General features: G+C 42.3%; 1 protein-coding gene across 1 annotated transcript in view; it reads left to right on the top strand.

Annotated features, from left to right (window-relative positions):
- fer1l4 (fer-1 like family member 4) overlaps positions 1-22,285 on the top strand; it is a 30,582-nt gene that overhangs the window by 5,521 nt on the left and 2,776 nt on the right. The window contains exons 6-46 of the mRNA XM_051415785.1: positions 413-457; positions 1,450-1,611; positions 1,740-1,800; positions 2,515-2,646; positions 3,001-3,063; positions 3,157-3,241; positions 3,323-3,491; positions 3,650-3,830; positions 4,217-4,403; positions 4,706-4,785; positions 5,290-5,415; positions 5,645-5,699; positions 6,125-6,228; positions 8,359-8,467; positions 9,064-9,292; positions 9,751-9,883; positions 9,987-10,087; positions 10,208-10,295; positions 10,392-10,508; positions 10,613-10,765; positions 11,057-11,249; positions 11,487-11,611; positions 12,010-12,144; positions 12,237-12,410; positions 13,520-13,630; positions 13,746-13,907; positions 14,106-14,274; positions 14,976-15,088; positions 15,224-15,340; positions 15,761-15,800; positions 16,522-16,622; positions 18,794-18,928; positions 19,012-19,131; positions 19,385-19,512; positions 19,598-19,768; positions 20,059-20,213; positions 20,847-21,028; positions 21,125-21,210; positions 21,297-21,395; positions 21,479-21,596; positions 22,141-22,264. Of these exons, the coding sequence (XP_051271745.1) occupies positions 413-457; positions 1,450-1,611; positions 1,740-1,800; positions 2,515-2,646; positions 3,001-3,063; positions 3,157-3,241; positions 3,323-3,491; positions 3,650-3,830; positions 4,217-4,403; positions 4,706-4,785; positions 5,290-5,415; positions 5,645-5,699; positions 6,125-6,228; positions 8,359-8,467; positions 9,064-9,292; positions 9,751-9,883; positions 9,987-10,087; positions 10,208-10,295; positions 10,392-10,508; positions 10,613-10,765; positions 11,057-11,249; positions 11,487-11,611; positions 12,010-12,144; positions 12,237-12,410; positions 13,520-13,630; positions 13,746-13,907; positions 14,106-14,274; positions 14,976-15,088; positions 15,224-15,340; positions 15,761-15,800; positions 16,522-16,622; positions 18,794-18,928; positions 19,012-19,131; positions 19,385-19,512; positions 19,598-19,768; positions 20,059-20,213; positions 20,847-21,028; positions 21,125-21,210; positions 21,297-21,395; positions 21,479-21,596; positions 22,141-22,264 (5,138 nt within the window). The remainder of the gene's footprint in view (positions 1-412; positions 458-1,449; positions 1,612-1,739; positions 1,801-2,514; positions 2,647-3,000; positions 3,064-3,156; positions 3,242-3,322; positions 3,492-3,649; positions 3,831-4,216; positions 4,404-4,705; positions 4,786-5,289; positions 5,416-5,644; positions 5,700-6,124; positions 6,229-8,358; positions 8,468-9,063; positions 9,293-9,750; positions 9,884-9,986; positions 10,088-10,207; positions 10,296-10,391; positions 10,509-10,612; positions 10,766-11,056; positions 11,250-11,486; positions 11,612-12,009; positions 12,145-12,236; positions 12,411-13,519; positions 13,631-13,745; positions 13,908-14,105; positions 14,275-14,975; positions 15,089-15,223; positions 15,341-15,760; positions 15,801-16,521; positions 16,623-18,793; positions 18,929-19,011; positions 19,132-19,384; positions 19,513-19,597; positions 19,769-20,058; positions 20,214-20,846; positions 21,029-21,124; positions 21,211-21,296; positions 21,396-21,478; positions 21,597-22,140; positions 22,265-22,285) is intronic.

Below are 22,285 nucleotides of genomic sequence, written 5' to 3'. Positions count from 1 at the left end.
CAGATCGCAACATGGCGGACACCATGGAAGGTGACCCGTTGTGACTGTTGATAAAAAATGCTCATTCTAAGATAATGAAAACATAAGTATTTTTATTTTCAGGTGATTATATTCTAATAAAAACATACATTATATTCCATTTCTTCCAATAGATCCTCCTAAATGTTACACTCTGGACCTTTACGGTTGTCAAAAAGTAGAGAGCTTTGTGAGACTGATGAATTTACATTTCTATCTGAAGCATGACTCTCAGTTTAACCTGAACCACTGTCAAAGTTTTAACTGAAGATTGGAAGCAGGGTGAAACTGTTGCCACCCTGGGAAAAGACACAACACACAATCTCCCAACAAACAAACTGAACAAATTATTCTTATCATTAATGTAATTTAGTTTCTCTTCCTTCATCTTCAGATCATCTCTGGTCATCAGGAATGAAGGATTTAATGACCCTGAAAGGTAATTTACAGGACTCACACGTTTATTCTCTTATCATAACAATACTGATACTGATGTTTCTATGAACAGATAATATCAGCCAAACTATCGACATATCCAAGTGTCCATCAGACATAAAGCAAATATAGGAATTATCTAATCGGTTCTCTCACATTGCAATCTTAGACTTTTACATTTCCCTGATAAAATAATCCAAACTCAAGAAACCATTTGTTATCATAAAACTGTTTTTTAAAAAAAGTAAAAAGGTTCTGTACTTTGGTCACCTGATGACAGCAAGTTAATTTGCTGAACAGGACAACGGGATACGGTCAAAAACAAAAATCCAAAACCAGATAAATTGCCTCAAGTGTTGTTACTTGGTGTCGAGCTGCATTGTGGGTAATGTAGGTGCCAGATTTTGACAAGGGAGAGAAATGCCTGGAATAAAAAAGATGATATCTCTGGTTCTGAAACATCAATATTGATTTTATTTCACTCTCCACCGTGAGTGCAGTGCTAAATCAACGGAGAGCTCCAACTGAAATTAAATTGTGTTTTCTTTGTCTGCTACATAATACATATCTGCTCTGTAAATCACCTGTCCTGTTTTCATTTGAGAAAAAAATCTGAAACCAAAAGGGAGAATTTATATATATATATATATATATATATATATATATATTTAAATATGTTATGGTTTTGAATTAATTGCATGGAGATCTTATGTCAATACAACCAATTAACAAATGCAATATGCCAAAAATTCCCAGATATCCTACTGCACCCGGTCTCATTTTTGCAGCATGCTTTTCTGGCTGCAGATTTCCTTCAAGCAGTTTAGAAACTCCACCCCTCTACTTCTGCCAGAAGAATAAATACAAAGCACACAGAGTATTTGGAGAAACTATTAATTACTCTCTCTCTCTCTCTCACTCGTTCTCTCTCTTTCTCTCTCTCTCTCTCTCTCTCTCTCTCTCTCTCTCTCTCTCTCTCACTCTTTCTCCTGACAGTAAGCCGACTGTCACTCGCCCAGGTCAGCTGGAGAGAGAGGTTCGGCGTCTGGGGCGGAGCTTGGTCGGGACAGGGGATGAAGATGAAGACGATGATGATGATTATGATGACGACCAAATGGACTTGGAGGTTTCCAACATCACCTTCACTCCTCTGCTGAGGTCTGGTTACCTTTCTGTCTGTCTGTCTGTCTGTCTGTCTGTCTGTCTGTCTCAACTCATCTGTGTGCTGTAATAATGATCTGCTGTCAATAATGTGTGTGTGTGTGTGTGTGTGTGTATGTGTGTAGTCGTTGCAGGCCGATGTCCAGAAGTGTTGCTTCAGCATTTCCCAGAGTCCATGGCTTCCAGGTGAGTTCATTCATTCGTCCATTTTGGACCTCCTGAAGGATCCTGAGGTTCTATAAACTCCCTCCACCCTGGGGTCTCCTCCAAGTTGGATGTTTTTGGAAACCCTTTAATTACAGTGTCTGTAATCTATATCTTTCTAATAATAATGTATCAAATGACAATGTGTATTTTAAGGGGCAATGCTGGTAGTGATGAGCCTACAGAGAATTAACACCTGAATCTACAGCTGTAAGAGGGTGGCATGGAGACTTTTAATGGACTGTATGGCAGCTGTTCTAGCACACTGGACTTGTACTGCGGCCCCCACAAGACACCCCGAGGGGCACAGTCTTAAGCCTTCTCCAAGACCACAAAACATGTAGGCCAGATGGGCAAACTCCCATGCACCCTCCAGCATCCTTGCAAGAGTAAAGAAGCTGGATTGTTCCACTACTGGGACAGAAGCCGAGTTTTGGTCAATAATTGGAGCATACTCTCTTTAGAAAATGTGAACCACCCCCTTCTACCAGTCCACAGGCACTGTCCCACTGATACAGACAGGGTGATTTAGTTCCAGTTTGTTTGAAGCTCCTCAAAGGGAGGTGCAGTTAGTAGACAGACCTCCCAGCCATCCAGACAAAACCATTACATCATTGAGGTGTGTGTGTGTGTGTGTGTGTGTGTGTGTGTGTGTGTGTGTGTGTGTGTGTTGTGTGTTTGTATGTGTGTGTGCAGGTTAATGTGAACGTCCTGGAGGCTCAGAAGCTGGTAGGAGTGAATATCAACCCTGCAGTTTTCATCAGAATTGGAAAACAGAAAAGACACACAGCAACGCAGAAATCCACCAACTGCCCCTTCTACAATGAGGTACAGAGAGAGGAGTAACATAGAGTAATACAAATACAATACAGTACAATACAGTAGAATACAGTACAGGATAATACAATACGGTACATTAGAATACAGTACAGTACAGGGTAACACAGTAGAGTAGACTATAGTACATTAGAATACGATACAGTACAGTTGTATATGGTGCAGTGCATTATAGTTGAATATAGTGCAGTAGAATACAGTACAGTAGTATATGATGCAGTGCATTATAGTTGAATATAGTACAGTAGAATACAGTACAGTAGTATATGATGCAGTGCATTATAGTTGAATATAGTACAGTAGAATACAGTACAGATGTTTACTTCCTCTTCTCTCCTCTTTCAGAACTTCCAGTTTGAGTTTCAGGATTATCCACAGATCTTCTTTGATAAAGTCATAGAGATAAAGGTCAGTTCAACAGTTTTTTTCACTTCTGTTTCTACTGCTTTTGCCATGGTGAAAGACCTGGGTGTGAACACCTGTAATGTCATCTCCTCTCAGGTGTTCCACAGGCGGACACTGGCCTTCCTGATGACCCACATTGGAACCTTTAAGATTGACCTCTCCACCGTGTACAACCAGTCAGGTACCAGTACTGCTCACAGTGCAGTACTCTGATCAAAATACTGCAGTACTCTCTGACCTCTAACCTCTCTAACGTCTCCAGACCATCGCTTCTACCAGAAGTGGGCTCCTCTCACCGACCCGGCAGACACCAGGTCAGGGGTCAAGGGATATGTCAAGGCAAGTCTCAGTATACTGATGAAGGGAGACGCTTTGAGCATGCCCAGTCTGCCCCCATCCTCCTCGTCCGGAGCCAATGAGGACATAGAAAAGTCAGTAACAACACCTTGTAAATATCATAGAGCATCGTCAAATGAACCGTCATTACACAAACACATCCACAATGTGTGATGTACCTTGACAGGTGTAAGAACTTATATTGAAGTTTGAACTTGTGTGACCGTGTTGTGATACTGTGTTTTCGTTGCAGGAACCTGCTGCTTCCTCGTGGTATGGCTTCTGAACGTCCGTGGGCTCGGTTCCGTGTCCGCATCTACAAGGCAGAGGGCCTGCCCACCATGGACTCAGGGCTAATGGCCAAGATGTCAAAGGTCACGGATCGGACGATCTTCATTGATCCCTACGTGCAGGTTACCTTTGCTGGACAACAGGTACTGGTACCACCATTAGAATTGTTTTTTGTATATAATGGATAAAGGTGAACCCATATAATAAACTATAGGTATAACGATGAAGGGATGAGGGTCATGGGCTGGAGGATGAGGGATTGATGGATGGAGGAGTTGGAGAAGATGAGGGGGGATGTGTTGGTGGATGCCCCAGTGGTTCCTGTATTTAAATAAGGGAAAGAGAAGGGGAGAAAAAATAGAAAGAAAGGATTTTGGGGGGAAGGATGTGAAAACTGAGCCAAAGAGGGAGTGGACTGATAAGGTGTGCTTAAAGTCTTTTTGCGCTGAATTGAGATGAGTTTGTAGCGTGGTATTTGTTCCTGAACCTAGTTATAAAACGTAATTTGTTACATGTATACTCTATTCAGGGGGAGACGTCAGTTGCTAGTGCCACCAACTGTCCAGTTTGGAACGAAGAGATCTCCTTCATTGAGCAGTTTCCTCCTCTGGCACAGCGAATAAAAGTCCAGATCCTTGATGACGCCAAAATGGGAGACATTGCCTTGGCAACCCACTTCCTGGACTTGCTGCAGATTTCTGATCCCACCAGGAACGGTACAACCTGCAGTTTAAGCAATACAATACACTTTAATGGTACTATACTGAGGTCAAACTTTGAGAAAACCCTGTGTCAGAAACTTTTTCTGACACAACTCAACTTCTCCTGCTCAGATATTTCACATTAAAAGCCTCTCAGTGTTTCAAAGTGCATAATTCCTCCCTATCCTGGGAGGCACTTAATCTGAAACATCTGAAGGAGGAGTTTAACTGACCGTAGTCATAGAATAGTAGATTATTTGAATACCAGCTTTTATTTGAGAATTTATGGTAACAGGGAAACATCTGTTTGTCTGCAGGGTTTAACCCCACCTTCGGTCCATGTTGGGTTAACTTGTACGGTTCTCCTCAGAACTCCACCCTCGGAGACGTCCACCAGGTAAACCAGGGAGACACGAGCAAATCAAACCTGACATTTCACACAATAATAATTTAATACAGTAAGTCATAATAGGTTTGAGAAATACACCTAAGTTAAATGAGAAGATTGATACAATTGTAAATATAAGATAACAGCAAGCAGCTGCTCATCTTAACATAGTTACCAGGCAACCAGTGGAGACTCCAGGAACTCACTGTTTCCAGCAGGAACTGTGCTGCATAACCGACCATGAAATCACAACTTGACTTTTTAACACACACGTTTTTTGTACGCATTAGAGAAATTAGGTATAATTGGGTAATTAGTGAGCTTTAAAGGTGCCAAACTAATTCCTTTACTCTCCAGACCTCTTACCAGGGGCAACTGGTGGACCATAAGGGTAAAGCTTGTGCTTTTTCACTTGAGACCCTGCCCTGTAGTTCCCTTTTCAATCTGCAGGATTAGAACAGACTAAACAAAATTGATCTAGGCCGAATTCGACTAACCTTCTCTCTTCTCCAGGCTTTGAACCAGGGTCTGGGTGAAGGAATCTTCTACCGTGGTCGAATCCTCCTTGCACTCTGTGTGGATGTTTACTCCTCCCCCACTGCCGTTACCACAGATACAAGCTCTGTTGCCCTGGGAAAGGTACCTACTTCCTGTTTTTCATAAGAATTGAGCTGTATACACACGCAAAACAACAATACATGTCAGGTTATCAGCAGCTTTTTCCTGTTGTATGGTTATTCGGAGTCAGGTTGTTGTTACCTTGGCAACCACAATATCTAATAAAATCTTATGTGACCTTGATGACTCTCACATCACCTCGTACAACGTCACTGACTCTTATGTGACTCCTTCTTGTGTGTCCTTGAAGATGAAAGGAGCGCTGGGTAAGCTGGGACTGAGGAAGAAGAAAGACAAGAAGGAAGGTCAGTCTACTGAGAAGAAGCAGGAGAAATTTGAAACAAAATTTTAAAGAGGGTCCCTGTCATCAAGAATGTTGGTGAAACCGAATGGAGAGAAAATTTTTTATATTAGTTTAATCTCTGAGTGTTCAGTACGTCCAGGACATGTTTAGCCTCAGCAAAAACCTCTGTGGCTGCAAATGAAGCCAACGAGGAAGTAACAAATGTGCAGTTCCTTGAATGGCCACTCTACGCTGTCTCCTACCTATGCTTTGGATGTTGAAATGATCAAATGATGCTATGGTACATTGGAAAAATGTGAAAAATGAAAAACACTGTCATTGTTGATCATAATATTATACCACCAGACTTATGTGGAGAGGGCCACGGAGATTTTCTTATTATTTATATTGTTTATTCATCAGTTTGTTTTCTTGTTATTGCTGTAGCATCCCCGGCTGCGAGTGGATCCGTTGACGACTCAGGAGAGTCGGGAGTTGAGGTACCAGAGGCTGTTACTGTGGAGGTTGAGGAGACCCACCCACTCCCTGAGGTCAGTGCCATCATCACCAACCACCATCTAATATTTCAGAATAAATAACTTATTTTCATCTCTGATATTGAGAATAAATTAATATGTTGTTTGGTGTTCTTTCAGACTTTCTTTTTCTATGTCACATGTGCTTGTCCTGCTGTTCTGTTTCTATGTTCTCTTCTTAAATTCTTTTATGCTTATTTGTTACATTAGTTTCTCCATTTTTTGTTGCTCCTCCTTTCCGTCTCAATGTCTGTTGAAAGAGTTATATAATAATTGATGTCAAAATATTTATTATTTTACTTTAAGACCCTGTGTCACCAAGCAGACTTAGATCCAGCAGTGGAGAGTAGAAGAATTTTGTATTTAAAACAGTTTCTTCGCAGAGTGATTATCAAGAAACTTATGTTTTATCAGCATTGTATTACAGTCCTGCTCACCATTATTGGCACCCATGAAGTTTAAGTACATAATGTAGAATATCGTCTGAAAAAATGAATCAAGTGAAACATTTCTGTTCTATTGAGAACTTGTGTTTGATACAAAAGAGCAAATGATAAACAACAATTTAAAACAATAAACAATGGGAGGAAAAAATAGAAAAACTTAAAGCTTGCTGTGTCACTGGTATTGGCATCCTTTGATGTAAATCAAAGGATGCCATCCTTTGTCACAATGGTGAAGACAAAAGAGCTGTCTGAGGACATCAGAAGTGCAATAATTAGCAAACACAAGACCTCCAAAGAGCATAAGCCCATCTCCAAAGACCTTGGTATCCCTGTTTCAACAGTGCGTAATGTTATTAAGAAGTTTGCCAAGCATGAAACTGTCAAGAACCTCCCTGGACGTGGGGGGGAAGAGAAAAATTGATGAGAGAAGTCTTCGAAGGTTGGTGCGAATGGTGGACAAAACACCACGTCAAACATCCAAAGACCTGAAGGCCAACCTGGAATAGTCTGGGGTCATGTTTTCAACAAGTACCATATGCCGCACATTAAACCAAACAGGGCTTCATGGGCGAAGGCCAAGGAAAACACCATTGCTGAGGAAAAGACATAAAAAGGAACAACTAATCTTTACCAAAGAGTACCTGGACAAACCACAATCCTTCTGGGAAAATGTTCTGTGGACAGATGAAACAAAAATAGAGCTGTTTGGCAATGCACACCAACAGTTTGTTTACAGACTGTATTTTACTTAATGAAGCCTACAAGGAAAAAGAACACCCTACCAACAGTTAAGCATGGCGGAGGATCCATAATGCTGTGGGACTGCTTTGCTGCATCTGGTACTGGAGGCCTTGACCGTATCACAGGAATCATGAAATCTGAATTATCAATTGATTTTAGAGCAAAATATCCTACCCAGTGTAAGAAAACTTGGTTTGAGTCTAAGATCATGGGTCCTCCAGCAAGACAAAGACCCAAAGCACACATCCAAAAGCACGCAGGAATGGTTGAAAAGGGAAAAAAATGGACTGTTTTAAAATGGCAAGCAATGAGTCCTGATCTCAATCCGATGAGCTGAAATCTGCCATTGGGGAAAAGAAACCTGCAAACGTTCAAGAGCTTGAACAACTTGCAAAGAAAGAGTGGGAGAAAATACCAGCTGAGAAGTGCAAGAAGCTTATAGATGGCTACAAGAAATGTTTGGAGGCTGTCATCAACGGGTGTGCAACCAAATAATAAAGAGGGATGCCATTATTGCTGCACATGCTGTTTTTTTCTGTTTCTTCTTTGAAATTACAATATGTAAGTTGTTCATTACTTTGGACCTCCAATTAAAAGATCCTGATGATATAAATTTGGTACATTTCTATTTATTTCTGAAGATATTGTAGAGGTTATGCAAAAAATGAAGGGGTGCCAATAACGGTGAGCAGGACTGTATATCTGCTATCTGAGTTTAGGCAGTCAAATAATATTTTGAATATTTTGGGGCTTAAACAAAATGCACAAATTTAAAAAATAATTGAATATCATCTGCATAGTAGTGACAAGAAATACCTCATTACTGTATCTGCCCTAGTGGAAGGATATACAATATTAGGTAAACAAAGGAATGAACTTGATGAGGTAGTGTTCCTGGTGGAAAATGGAGAGAATGATATCCTGCAGCTCTCAGATTTTTCTTATTTTTTGTCCTCAGGGTTTCCTGGGAGAGAGGGAGGAGTTTCTGTTGTTCGCATCTCTGTTCGAAGTCACTATGATGGACCCATCTGTAGTAACCAGACCGATAACCTTTGAACTCTCCATAGGTAAGAAACGCATTCTCTGTGCTGGATATAACAATAATTGGCTTACAGACACATCTCCATTGGGGCTGCAACTAACAATTATTTTCATCGATCACTCTGCCAATATAATTTTCTTGAATGATCAGTTAATCAAGTCATAAAATAGTGATCCATCACATTTTCCCAGAGCCAATAGTAATATCTTTAAATGTGCAGTGCAAAACTAATGGTATTAAATGTATTGTTACATAAGACAAAGGAAAGCAGCCTACCTTCACAAGCTGGAACTTATGAATATTTGTCATCAAAAATTACATTACAGCTGCAGCTTCTCACTTGGCATAAACACAGTCTAACAGGGCATTCAGACCTTCGCCTTGAAGCTGGTAAAAGCCAGCTCACATTTGGTGGCTTTTACCAATTTCAGTGTAACATAGCCAAATATGGCTGCCAGTTGTGTGTTGCCTTAATTCTGGGGGTATGGACCAGGGTTAATTTTGATTTCAAAATATGTTCTAGTTAATGCATTTGGGCCACTGCTGAGCCAGACCATTTCGACTACCATTGTTTGAGATATGGAATTTTATTTCCAACATCAGCTGTTCTGTTTCTGGCAGGGAATTATGGGAAGGCAGTGGAGGTTGGGATTTCCAAGAAGAGCCAGAGCAAAGAGGATCTGAGGAAGAGCAGGGAGGAGCTTAGGAGGAGCAGGGAGGATCTAAATGAGGAGGTGCAGGGTCTGCTGGAGTCAGAGGAGGAGCTGGAAAGAGAAGAGGTGCTGATTCCTGAACCTGAGAACAGATCTCTGTCTGCTCCCATGAGACCCCAACCCACCGAATACGACAGGTAAATAACCACTACACCTACACTGCTACACAATCCATCCATCCATTTTCCACCGATTCTCCAGCTGCCGGTTGTACTGGCAAATGGCTAAATCCTTCTTCCTGGCCCCATCATCCTGCTACCTCTTGGTGATCACAAAACTTTTGCCAGGTCAGGTGGGAGAGATAATCTCTCCAGTGTGTTCTGGGAATGCTTTGGAGATACTTTGCCATGATAAGACTTCCTCAAGTTCTTTCTCATCTGCAGAAGGCATGTCAATAAGGTTTAGGAGTTCCTAAGTGTGTTCCTTTCCCTGTCGTACACTCAATTGTCAATTGGGAACAAAGCTTGACTTTCCTTACCTAAAAACCTTGTGACACCCTTTATAAGTATTGCACAAACACCACCCTGCTTTCTGTATGCTTGACTGTCTGTGTTGTCTCTCTCCTTGTCTGTCTCTCTCCTTGTCTGTCTTTCAGGTCTTTCCAGTGTATTCCTCTTCAGTCCCCTTCCGTGAAAGAGAAGCCTTGTCTTTATGTCTGGAGCCAGTTTGAAGATCACAGCTTTCGTCTCTATCAAGCTAACTGGCTAAACAAGATGGCAGACAGGCTGGTGAGAGTCAAGTGATCTTTAATTTCCATATGTATCACACAGTTCTATCAAACTGTGGTTTCAAACATTTCCCTCGCTCCTTTGCTCCCCACTTCTCTTTTAGGAGATTGGTCTTGATGAGGTGGAACGTCTCTTGAGGAGGCCAAGGAGTAACGCAAAGGAGCGTTTGGTGAAGGTGTTGCTGGAGATGGTGGCCTCCTGCAAGTAAGTCTCCTGATTCTGAAAATTGTATTTCATAGTTTGATTTGATTTGACTTGCCATTATGCCTGTCTCTGTGTCTGCCCTCCTGTCCGCCCCCTATCATCCTGTCTATCTCTCTGCAGACAGTTTAGTGTTTTCTCTGACAAGAGGTCTCAGTCTCGTCCCAACAACTTGGACAGATGCAGGAAAGAGTTTATCAAGAAGAATTTGGTGAGTGTGACATCTGTCTCTCTTTCTACCTGTCACCAACTACCTGTCTATGTATTACCAGTATATCTGTCTGACTTAATGTCTGACTGTCTCCAGGTCTTGCTAGCCAGACAGGCAATGAGGGCCAGGCGGAGAGTCACCAGGCGGACGGCCAAACAGCGTTTGATGGATAGCAGGAAATTCCTGAGAAAACTCCGCCTTCTGGCTAAAGAGGTCAGAATTCATAGAGTGGTGATCATTGGTCACCATTAAGATGTCAGAAGTTGCGGTATGTTTAGTATATCTGATGTGCCTCCCCTCATGCACCCTCTCTCTAGCCCCAGACTACCATCCCGGATGTATTTTTGTGGTTACTGAGTGGAAGCAAGCGATTGGCTTATGTCAGGATCCCTGCCTACTCCATCCTCTTCTCATTGGTAGAGGAGAAGAGGGGACGGGACAGTGGGCGAATCACCACACTCTACATGAAGGTAACACTGATGTCTGTATCTCAAATCATTGATGACGTTCGCTGTTGTGTCTCTAAAATCAGTAATGATGCTCACCATTACGTTTGTAAAATCATTGATGATGTTCACCATTCAGTCTCTAAAATAGTTGATAGCACTCACCATTACATCTCTGATGCTTGTGGTTTTGGCTCTAAATCATCATTAACCCTCACCATTCTGATGCACTGTGTTCTGTCTCTAAAATCATGGATGACTCTCACTGTTCCATCGCATTTATTGGTCTCTCTGTCTGCCTTTCTGTTTTTCCAGTCACCAGGAGGTGCAGCAAGTGAGATCTTTGCGAAGCTGGAGGTCTACCTGTGGCTCGGTCTGGCCAAGTACAGTAAAGAGGCCACCTCCTGCTTGCCAGAGGAGTTTCTCCCAGTTTATGAAGAGGAGGGGGAGCAGAAGAGGGTGGTCCCTGTGGGGAAGAGGAAACTTCCCCTTAGTCTGTCCTGCCAGGGTGAGTCAGCTGACTATGTCCAGCAGGCAGCATGGATTCTGCACAGGATAATTTCTTAGGACTTCTCGTCAGTTGTTAGAATGGATGGAGAAAAGTTTGTCCTTCAAAATAAAAGCCCAGTAATTAGTTTTATTTGGACTTTTTTAAGCTTACCTGGAATCAGTAGCTGTCAAACTCTCTGTCCTGGTCAGGTAAAAATAGACCTCTCTCTCTCTCTTTCTTTCTCTCTCTCTGCAGACAGCAGGTACTTCCAGCTACGATGTCACCTGTACCAGGGGCGTGGCTTGATAGCTGCTGATGATAATGGCCTATCAGATCCCTTTGCCAAGGTCCTCTTCTCTACTCAATGCCAGGTCACCAGGGTAGGTACAACTGTCCCATTCATTATAATTGTTCATTCAATGAATGAGCCCACACATTTCAAATTCTGTCACATGCATCTGAAGTCTTCATGGTTTAGAAGCATATGTGCAGCAGGAGCCGAGATATCTGTTGTCTTACTAAATACTGGATTGTAGTTTTCCTATAACACAATGGGATCGCGTCCTGTTTAGACCTTTCCTGCCTGATGAACACTTATATATTTCAAAGTCCACACACCTGCTTTCTGTAGGTATTTTTAAGTCTCCAAGCCCAAGTAAGATATAACTGTTTTGACATGCTGTATAGTACTAACTATTAACAATTAACTGAACTTTATGTCTAATATTTGGAGTGCCCCTTTAACGCACACATTTTTATACATATTCCATGTGTGTAGGTGTTGTCTGGAACTCTCTCTCCAGCCTGGTGTGAGAGTTTGTTGTTTGACAGAGTTCTGCTGGAAGGAACAAGGGAGGAGCTCCAACAAGACCCGCCTCTCATTATTATCAACATCTACGACTATGACGCCATGGTAATGCTGATGTTCTTCCTCTTATCTTACACATTCTGCTGCTGTCTCTGCACTTTCAGGAAGTCAAGTTATTAGACACTTTGTGTGTGCAGGGAAGTCAGAAGCCTCTGGGTCGGGCTTTTGCTGAGCCAGAGTTTAAAACTGTGGAGCAGTTCTACCAGAAGCCCCAACTTCGTTTCTATGACATCAGCATGGGGAGGGCCCCTGCTGGCGAGCTGTTGGCCACCTTCGAGCTCATCGAGCTGGACTACTCTGGGTTTGGAGAGGTGACGTCTGTCAATCAATCAATCACTCAATCAATGTATTTAGTACATCTTGAGTCCTGTTTGAGTAGCTTTGCCAATCCTTTCTATCAGTAATAATAACATTGTTTGGATAATAAATAATGTGACATCACTAAAAGGAAGTTTGAGAGATCCTACCTGAAGGATTTCTCCTACCAGGTGACGTGGAAAGGATTAAACCTGGTAACAGTTCATTCTCGGGCCCCCTCCTCTCTTCCCTTTACACAAGGACTTGTGCTATCATACACTTCTATGCTGACAACACACCTCTATGCTGATGACGCACCTCAATGCTGATGACACACAGCTATTCTTCTCTTCCATCTCAGTTGACAGTCAGGTGGAGGCACCAATCACTTGCCTGGCAGTGATGTCATCTGTGTGACAGTGAAAACAGATACCATGTTTGTAGATGATTGAACTTAATAGCAGCTTGTACAGACAGAGAAGTACGATGCCCAAGACTGGACCTTGGGACATGCCACATGATATATTCATGTACAGAACAGAACTTCCCAAGAAAAACAAAGTAGTCCAACCCAATTAAGTCAGACCTAAACTAGACTAGAACTATGCCAATCCATGTTCCTTGCCTCTCAATGAGGAGATTGTGATTGACTGTATTGAATGCACTGAGGTTGAGAACCAGAATAGATGTTTCTCGGGTTTCCAAATCTATTCTAATAACATTTACCACTTTGTGGTGCTATGTTCAACATAGAGAATAAACCAATTTCTGCAGTATTTTGTTCAAACACATCAAGTTGGAAATTGGTCTAAAATTACTTATGTTCTTTGTGGCTAGACCACAACAGTTTTAAAGGTGTTTGGAAAACAGCCAAGAGACGTTATGCAGTAGTTCTGCTGACAAACAGTCAAGTACCAGCTTAAGAAAGTAGCTAGGCGTGGGGTCTAGGGCACAAGTCGAAGATGTAAGAGACAAGGCTGCCATGTTTAGCTGATATAAAAGATAGACAAAGACACCAAAAAAATGTAACCAACTGGATTTATCCTTCAACAAAAACCCACAAAAAACAGTATGCATTAATTAATTCTAGATAGTGAACTATAAAATTATTTTACCTTTGCAGCCCCGTCTACCTGTCAGTGTGGATCCTCAAGAGCTGACCTGCCAGGAGGAGCAGGGATTTTACATAATCCCAGAAGGAGTCCGACCTGTTCTTAGGACCTTCAGGATTGAGGTTTGACACACAAGCAAGGCACTGTTGTGGACATGTTGGAGACATCAGGTGGTTGGATCTGTGAAGTAACTGACTATGGGACGCTACCTCTGCATTTTTATGTGTATGTGATCAGATTCTGTTCTGGGGTCTGCGGGACCTAAAGCGGGTGGAGCTTTTTGAGGTGTCACGCCCACAGGTGAAGATGGAGTGTGCCGGACAACAGCTGGAGTCTGAAGAGATAGAGGGCTTCAAAACTCACCCCAACTTCAAAGAGCTGGTCCGCTATATCGACGTGGTCAGTTTCTCTCATTGGCATACTGCCGTTAGTTTTGGCTACTACAGTCCACAGATGTGGCTTAAAGAAATACAGCCTTCTTTCACTGAATTTGAAGGACACTGCTGGTTTATTGATTGCATGTATACGGAGCAGAGACATGACTAACATCCTTCTTCCTGCTTGCTTCTTTCCTCTTCCCATGTTTGGTCCAATCAGGAGCTGCCAGAGCAGGCCTACCTCCACCCTCCTCTGATGTTGTTCGTGGTAGAGCAACGGGCATTCGGTCGGCTCGCTCTAGTCGGGACCCACGTGGTCCAGAGTCTCATGGACTTTGCCCCTCGCGAGGTTGGGGGGGAGCCAGAGGAGGAGGAAGAACAGCCAAAGAGTAGGAGCTATGAATAATAAGGAATGAAAGTGGTATTCACAGTAGCGCTGTCTACTATTAGTAGATGTATTTATTCTGAATACATTTTTGTAACACTCAGACAGGTACTATAGAAGTGTTTCCAGAACGTTTTAATTGACCCCCTTTTGCTCAGTTAAGCAAGCCATGGTAAACCTCTGTGTAGTAAGATATACTATGTGCTAGGCTTGTCTATGTTGAAAATTTAGACAACCAAATTCTTGAAGATGGTTAAAGGACCAGTGAATTTAGTGGCATCTAGTGGTGAAGTTGCAGATTGCAATGAACTGAAGACCGCTGACGTCCGTATTTGTCAAGCTGTGAATGAGATGAGGGTGTGAAGTGTGTAGGAGAAACTACGGTGGAAACGCAAGAAAACATAAAGTTTAGATTTTTTGTTACAGTTATGGGTTGTAATGGACAATTACTGTCTTGTGGTGGGCTAAACAATTGGTCAATTATGTTTGTGTTAACGGTTAGTGGTTATTTTCTAGAACTAAAGAGATCCAAATTGTAAATTGATTCAAATTTATGAATTTATCCAGTGATAAAGATCTCTACCTTCACCTGTCATCAACTGCACACTGTGATTGGATTGTTCTCACAGCTATGCCCTCTGGGGTTCGTAGTTGACTTCTCTCCCAAAGTTTTTATGGACACAGTTTCTCTGTGGGTCTCTCCAGGGAAGCAGAATACGATGAAGATCAATCCTCTGATGTCAATGAAGAATATCGGACTCAACAGCCTGCCAATTCTACAGTCAAAGATTCCAATCAACCCCATAAAGCTGGTTCGTGTACGTAGGTTAACTCCTCTTCTTTTTCCTCCGTGTGTTAAAAACTCAAGACCCAAACTGATCAGACAGATTTAATTCAAAAATCAACCATAAAGGATTCAACAATAAGTTTATGTTTACAATTCACCCCCTCAGTCTCCCCTGAGGAAACTGACAAAGATGGGGGAGGAGCTAGAGGAGGAACTGCCTGAGAAGGAGCAATTGGATTGGTGGTCCAAATACTATGCTTCTGTGGAGGAGAAGGAGAGACTGGTGAGACACTTATTTACCTGATATTAAAAATCAATTACAGAAAGAAACAACCTTTTAGATTTTACTTTGTTGAACAATTTCAGAAAAATCAACCAGTATGATGCAAATAAGAAAAATTTGAGATGTTTTTCATCCAGATCTTTATCTCATAATTAGTTAGTTAAGTCAGTTAGAGTGAGTATGATACCACTTTTTCATGTCCTATAACAATGCTGCAGCCTTGAGTATCTACCGATACCAATACCAATTCAATACTGTCTTTTTCTCTCCCATTAACAACTAAGCTGTTAATAATACATCTGTATGGATGCTCTTTGCTTAACCTAGCCACCTAAAAAACATAATTCTCAAACTGTGAAACAAATATAATTGATACATTTTCTTTACTCACAATGTTTGATGTCTGATGACTGTCTGCAGGCTGCTGAGAAGGAGGAGATGGAGGATCAAGCAGAAGCAGGTACAGTTTTAATTCCGACTTTGTTATTTCATTCTTAACAATGTGTATTTTGCCATATTTGTCTATTTAACACAAAAATGAAATAATTTATTTAAACTATATTAAAGCAACAACACAGCTGATATTCTGTATTGTCTGTATTGAAGACAATATTAAAAAACCCAACTTCTCGATACAAATAAATAGCTCTCAGGAGATCATTTACCTTCTTCTTGTGTCAGTCTGAGGGCAGTTTTTTAGAATCGGTGTTGCATTAAAGAGGCACACTATGTAGCCATGTAGTGTGTCCAAGTAGGTTGACAAGGGATCATTGCAGCCATATTTGATAGTCGAACATGTAATTCTAAAACCAAAGCCATCAATCTGCTGCTAACAGCCTCCACTATTCTGGCTGTAGGGATTTGTTCCCATTTAGTCACAAGAGCATCAGTGACGTCCAATACTGATGTTGGCTGATAAACTCTGACTCAGCATTCCTGTTTATCCTAAAGGTGTTGGATGGGGTTGAGGTTCACTCGAAGTAAGGGTCCCAAACCAGGAAAATAGACACAGACCAAAAGTACACTAAAATACATGCACAGGGTTACACACATACAAGACGTTGCCAGACATTAGATAGATGAAGCACAGCATGATGCATGCGTGTGACGGGAGGAGCCACAAAATTAAATATCAACACAAAAAATGTCAACAGAGTTGTGTTTGTTTCTCTTTCGTTCAGATGGAGCGGATCTGACTATGGCAAACTTTGATGAGGAGGAGGAGGAAGATGTGGTGGTGGAAATTGAGCCTCCCAAACGCAAGAAGATTGCCACACTAAAGGTGTGAGGTCACTGTGATTGATGGTTTACAGTCCAGTCTGTCAAAGGACAAAGAAGTATCTAATATAATATATTGGATTTATATTCATTCATTCAGGTAGACACAAACATGAATCCAATGGGATAGTAATGTCACTCTGTGTCTGCAGGAAATGGAATGGAAGAAGGCAGTTCTTTGCTAACATGTTTGCCACAACAAATTTATAAGCCAATAATATGTCAGATGCTGTCTCTCTGCCAGCTCTAATCTGATTAGATCTGTTGACAGGTCAGAACAGATTTAAAGTTCAAATATTGGATGCTGTCAGGGCTGGACTGGGACAAAAAATCGGCCCGGGCATTGTGAGCCGAGACCGGCCCACCAGGTATTGATGGAAAGACAATGAAGCCTTTGAATGAAAACAAACTTTCTTGTGAGAATGCTTGTACACTGTCTTGTTGGTGTATATGTACTTGTCTAATAAACTTAACTTACACCATCCTCCCAGTCAGAGATGGCTAGAAAGAGACAGGAAAGGGGGGCAGAGAAGAGGGGATGACATGCAGCAAAAGGGCACAGGTCGGATTCGAATCCGAGCCGCTGCGTATATGGGTCGCCAGTTCTACCAGCTGAGCTAACAGGACGCCAGAGAAAAAAGAAAAAAAACACGTGATCAATGTCCACAAGAGTTTGCTGTTAAATGTAAGTGAAAAGGGAGAATAAGATAAAAACACAGCTTATCTAGAATAAAGAGGATATTCATGTATGAAAGACAAATACATTTAAGTAGTTACTTTTAACTCCAGGCCACTTTCATGTTAATGAGCAGCAAATCTCCTGGCAAATCCTAATTTGATTCAATCTAAATTATATCAGATTCCCCAGACTCGCACCGGCGGCGGCCGCGGGTCTCTCCTCCTTCTGCCTCCCCTTCCCCTCATCTACCTGATGGCCACCTCCGCCATCATTACCTGCGGCTGCTTCGGATGCTGCTGCTGCTGAAGATGAAGCTCCGCCATAGCCACCAGCAAACATCTGTGTTATTTTAACACATTTGGCAGCTTCTGCCTGATGGGCTTGTCTCTTTTTAGCTCAAGTTTTTTCCGCTTCTTGCTGTTCTCCATTTTCGTAATCTCCTCTCTCTCTGTATGATTGACTGATTGACAGCCGAGGCCCAAGAGGGAGGGGGCATCGGCCCTTGGCTGTAATTGGTCCAGCCCGGAATCAATCATGGCCGATCTGCCAGTTTTGTGTACCAATAGGTATCATGACTAATACCTTTACTAATACTAGAAAAAAAAAAAAAAAAAGGCCAGTCCAGCGCTGGATGCTGTACCTGACTGAGTCTTAACAACATTAAATTTAGAGTTTCATATATCAAGAAGCTGCATGAACAAAAAGTTTGCTTTAGAGATATTCATTTTTCCAAACCTTGGGACCTGATCCAAATGGACCTGTGGAAAGCCTCCCCAAACTTAACCATCCATCAATCCATCCATCCAATTTCTGCTATTTATCCAGGCCTGGGTCACTAAGGCAGAAGTACACCAGATGTCCCCCTTCCCAGTTACCTCTTACAGCTCTTTCGTGATGATTCAGAGGTAGTCCCAAGCCCAATGGGATAATCCATTCTGGTTTTGGATTGCATAATGTCTGAGCACCTGCCCCTGTCCCTGTCCCTAAAACTGAGCCTAGAAACCAGCTAAGAAAAGTAAGTTTGGCTGCTTTCATTCTTTCAGTCTCTATCTGGAGCTCTGGACAATTTGTAAGTTGGACTGCAGGTTGACTGGTAAATAAAGGCATTCAAATTCAGACTGTTCTTCCCAATGTCTGCATTACCCCTAATACTGCACCAATCCATCTATCGCTCACCTGGTCCCCTCCCTCATGACCAAAACCCAGTCAGTCAGACCCAGTCTAAAAAGACCCAGGTATAGTAAAGTAGTGAACAGACACTTGGATCCACTTTTGTATCCGACATATTGATACACAAACCTGAGACTAACAGCAATACAAAAGGACCCTACGAGACCTGATTAGTCAGGATGTAATTTGGACCAGGGCCTGGATCAGGTACTAGGAACCGAGTGGACCTTTAGCTTCTTGTTCGGAACATGATTTTTCTGTTGACAGATAGACAAGTGAAGGCAAAACAGATATGGAGTAACTGTTTGTGTTTTATGTGTGTTCAGCTGTATGCAGGTGATCTGGAGTCAGAGTTCAGTCAGTTTCAGGACTGGCTGCAGATCTTCCCACTGTATAAAGGCAGAGCAAGTGGCGAGGATGACAATGAGGATGAAGAGGAGAGGCTGATGGGAAAATACAAGGTATTGTAGATGGAGAGCTGTTTGCCTGTCTGTCTGTTACTCAGCAAAGAAATGTTCATTAATACATACTCTCCATTCCAAAGGGCTCCTTCCTGGTTTATCCGATTGATCCAGAAGACACAGAAGACACAAACTGTCAGATCACCAATGGAATCCCCAAAAACTCACCGATTAAAGTCTTGGTCCGAGTCTACATCATCAAGGTACCTGTCTCTCTGGCCATTCTCAGTCTTTGTCTCACTTGAACAGTCCAACTTTTTTTTTTTTTTACTTTTCACTGTTGTTACATTCAAGGATGCTCTAACATAAGAGATAAGAGGGTTTGTAGCTGCAACCTTTTTCCATGCAAGAAACAACTAAATTCTGCCTTTTACAATGTCAATTATGGGTTAACAGTGTTTGTATTTTACTGTGAGCTCAACTGCATGTTCTGCTGCCGCTGTTTGTGTCCTGCAGGCCACCAATCTGGCTCCCACAGACCCGAATGGTAAAGCTGACCCATATCTGGTGCTTCGGGCTGGAGAGCAGGCTCTGGACACCAAAGATCGCTACATCCCTAAACAGCTCAACCCCACATTCGGAGAGTCAGTACCTGTCTGTCTACCTGTGCCTGTCCAACACTCTCTCTCTGACTGTCTGCCTGACTGTCTGTCTGACACTATCTTTCAGGGTGTTTGAATTCACAGTGTCTTTCCCGCTGGAAACAGAGATGGTTATCAAAGTGATGGATCACGATCTTATTGGGGCCGATGACGAAATCGGCGAGACGCGGGTTGACCTTGAAAACCGGTTCTACAGCCGCCACAGAGCCTCCTGTGGTCTGGCTCTTTACTATGACACGTTAGTACCAGTTGTAGGACAATTGAATACCAAAACACATTGTACTAGTGCCATTACACATAAAATCTACAATAAGGTATTGGTATATTGGTAACAAAACTAAAACATGTGAAAACCAGAACTTACATTACTGTTACATTAGAAACAGTAAGACAAGTTAGAAATGTCGTACCAAAACTAAGACACCAATAATAATACCAATACGACACATTAATAGTACAATTACAAAATATTAGTAGAGTAATCACTGTTCTCAGTAAAGTAAATGTTTACCTGGACTCTCTCTCCAGTGAGGGTTACAATATGTGGCGCGATGCGAAGAAGCCGACGACCATCTTGGCTGAGCTCTGCAGGAAGAACGGCATCCAGTCTCCAGAGTACAGAACATCTGAGGTCAAAGTCCTCAACAAAATCTTCAAGATCCCACCTGACGCAGTACCTGAAGGTAGGACAGATATACAGGTAGACCTAAACAGACCCAGTTTGTCATCTAAGAAGAGATTATATTTTCTGAAGTGTCGTTATATATAAGTATGTACTAAGTGGAATAACTTTCTATAACTTTCCCTCTGTGGAATCATATTACAATCATGTCACAGTATTAGTACTGCTACCACTACTACTACTGACACAATAGTACTACTGCTGGTCCCCCCCCACACTGCAGCAACCTCCAGTCAGTGCTGTAGCTAAGACCACCTTTGTCGAGTCCAAGACTATTCGGACTGTGTTTTCAAGGCAGAGTCCAAATCAAGACGGATAAGGTGTCCAATCAATGTCCCTCGCATACGATTGCGAAACACATTGATTGGCCACCTGGTAACTATGGTGCCTGTTCTAGATGGATTTTTTAATAAAACAAATACCCGTTTGCTGAAACAAGTTTGCTTCATCATTGGTTTTGTTTTGAAGGAGGAAGTTACTTTACGAAAAACAAATAAACATATTGCTGACCTCCAACTACAATATTTGGTGTGTACTGCAAATACTACAGCACTGCCTCCAGCTGTATGAGCTCTAACAAGACTGTCAGCAGTCACAATGTTTACAGCTCTGACTGCAGTGTTCTTGTTATCAGCTCTGCTGAAGAAGAACCAGCGGTCTCCAGAGGAGGAGGCAGAGATGGAGCAGCATGCAGCCCTGAGCGTGCTACAGCGCTGGGAGGAGATGAACGAGTTCCTCCCTGGAGCTATTTCCCTGGTCCCAGAGCATGTGGAGGTCCGGTCCCTGCTGAACCCAGACAATCCCGGGCTGCCACAGGTAAAAACAACACAAACAATAACTACAGTTCAAACTGTAATTACAGCACATTGCCACTAGTATTACAATGTGTCATTGTGTCGTATCATGTTCCAGGGTTACCTTCATATGTGGGTGGACATGTTTCCTACTGATAGCCCAGCTCCGCCCCCTGTTGACATCAAAGCCCGCCTACCTGAACAGTAGGTCGACATAGTATAGTATATAGTAGAGTCGAATAGAATAGAGTTACAATATGAAACCTTTGTTGTTGTTTCCATGACAACAGGTATGAGCTGCGTGTGATCATCTGGAACACTGATGATGTGTTCCTGGACGATGTCAACCCGTTCACTGGTGTCCCGTCCTCCGACATCTACGTTAAAGGGTTAGATTTAGTTACAAGAATAGAGACCTCTATTGTTTGGCTGTGAAGACTCAGTGTTTAATTCTGTCCTGATCTCTGTGCAGCTGGATAAAGGGGCTGGAAGGAGACAAACAGGAGACTGATGTCCACTTCAACTCTCTGACTGGAGAAGGAAACTTCAACTGGAGATTTGTGTTCCGCTTCGACTACCTTCCTACTGAGGTACACACACACACACACACACACACACACACACACACACACACACACACACAGACACCTGGTGACACCTGGACCTGCTGATGGTCAACACTTCCACTGATTCCTACATGAATCCCCATATTTATAGTGACCTTCTGACCTTTACTTTAGTGGGGGCTACTACAACCAGTTAGTGTTTTCTTGATTGATCTGTCCATTTAAAAACAAAGGTGTCCATTGCAGTTGCAGTTTCCCAGAATCCAAGGGGATGTATTCAAATGTTCAAGACCCAAATATATTCCCTTTACAATGAAACAGAAAGATATCTCATTATCTTCTCAACAGATCATCATGTAATTTCATACCTGCTCTCAGAGGACAAACCTTTTTAGATTTCAATGACCCCATGATTGTTTCTCTAGCGCCACCCTCAGAACAGACTTTACATTTTTAAAATGGATCAATCATCAAGGTGTTGGTTCATATTGTGGATGTTATAAAGGCTGCAGCCATTAGGGGACACTAGCAGAATTTTGTCTGGTTGTCTCTTCCTTTCGCCATGTAGAAAGAAGTGGTGTACAAGAAGAAGGAGTCCATTTTCTCTTTTGAGGAGTCGGAGTTTCGACAGCCAGCTGTTCTGGTGCTGCAGGTCTGGGACTACGACCGCATCGGTGCCAACGACTTCCTGGGTGAGACACAAACAGACAGGA

This window comes from Dicentrarchus labrax, unplaced genomic scaffold (assembly GCF_905237075.1).
Source record: "Dicentrarchus labrax unplaced genomic scaffold, dlabrax2021, whole genome shotgun sequence".
Lineage (NCBI taxonomy): Eukaryota > Metazoa > Chordata > Actinopteri > Moronidae > Dicentrarchus > Dicentrarchus labrax.
The sequence above is the reverse complement of the archived record's forward strand: the minus strand, read 5'-3'. Positions and strand labels throughout refer to the sequence as shown.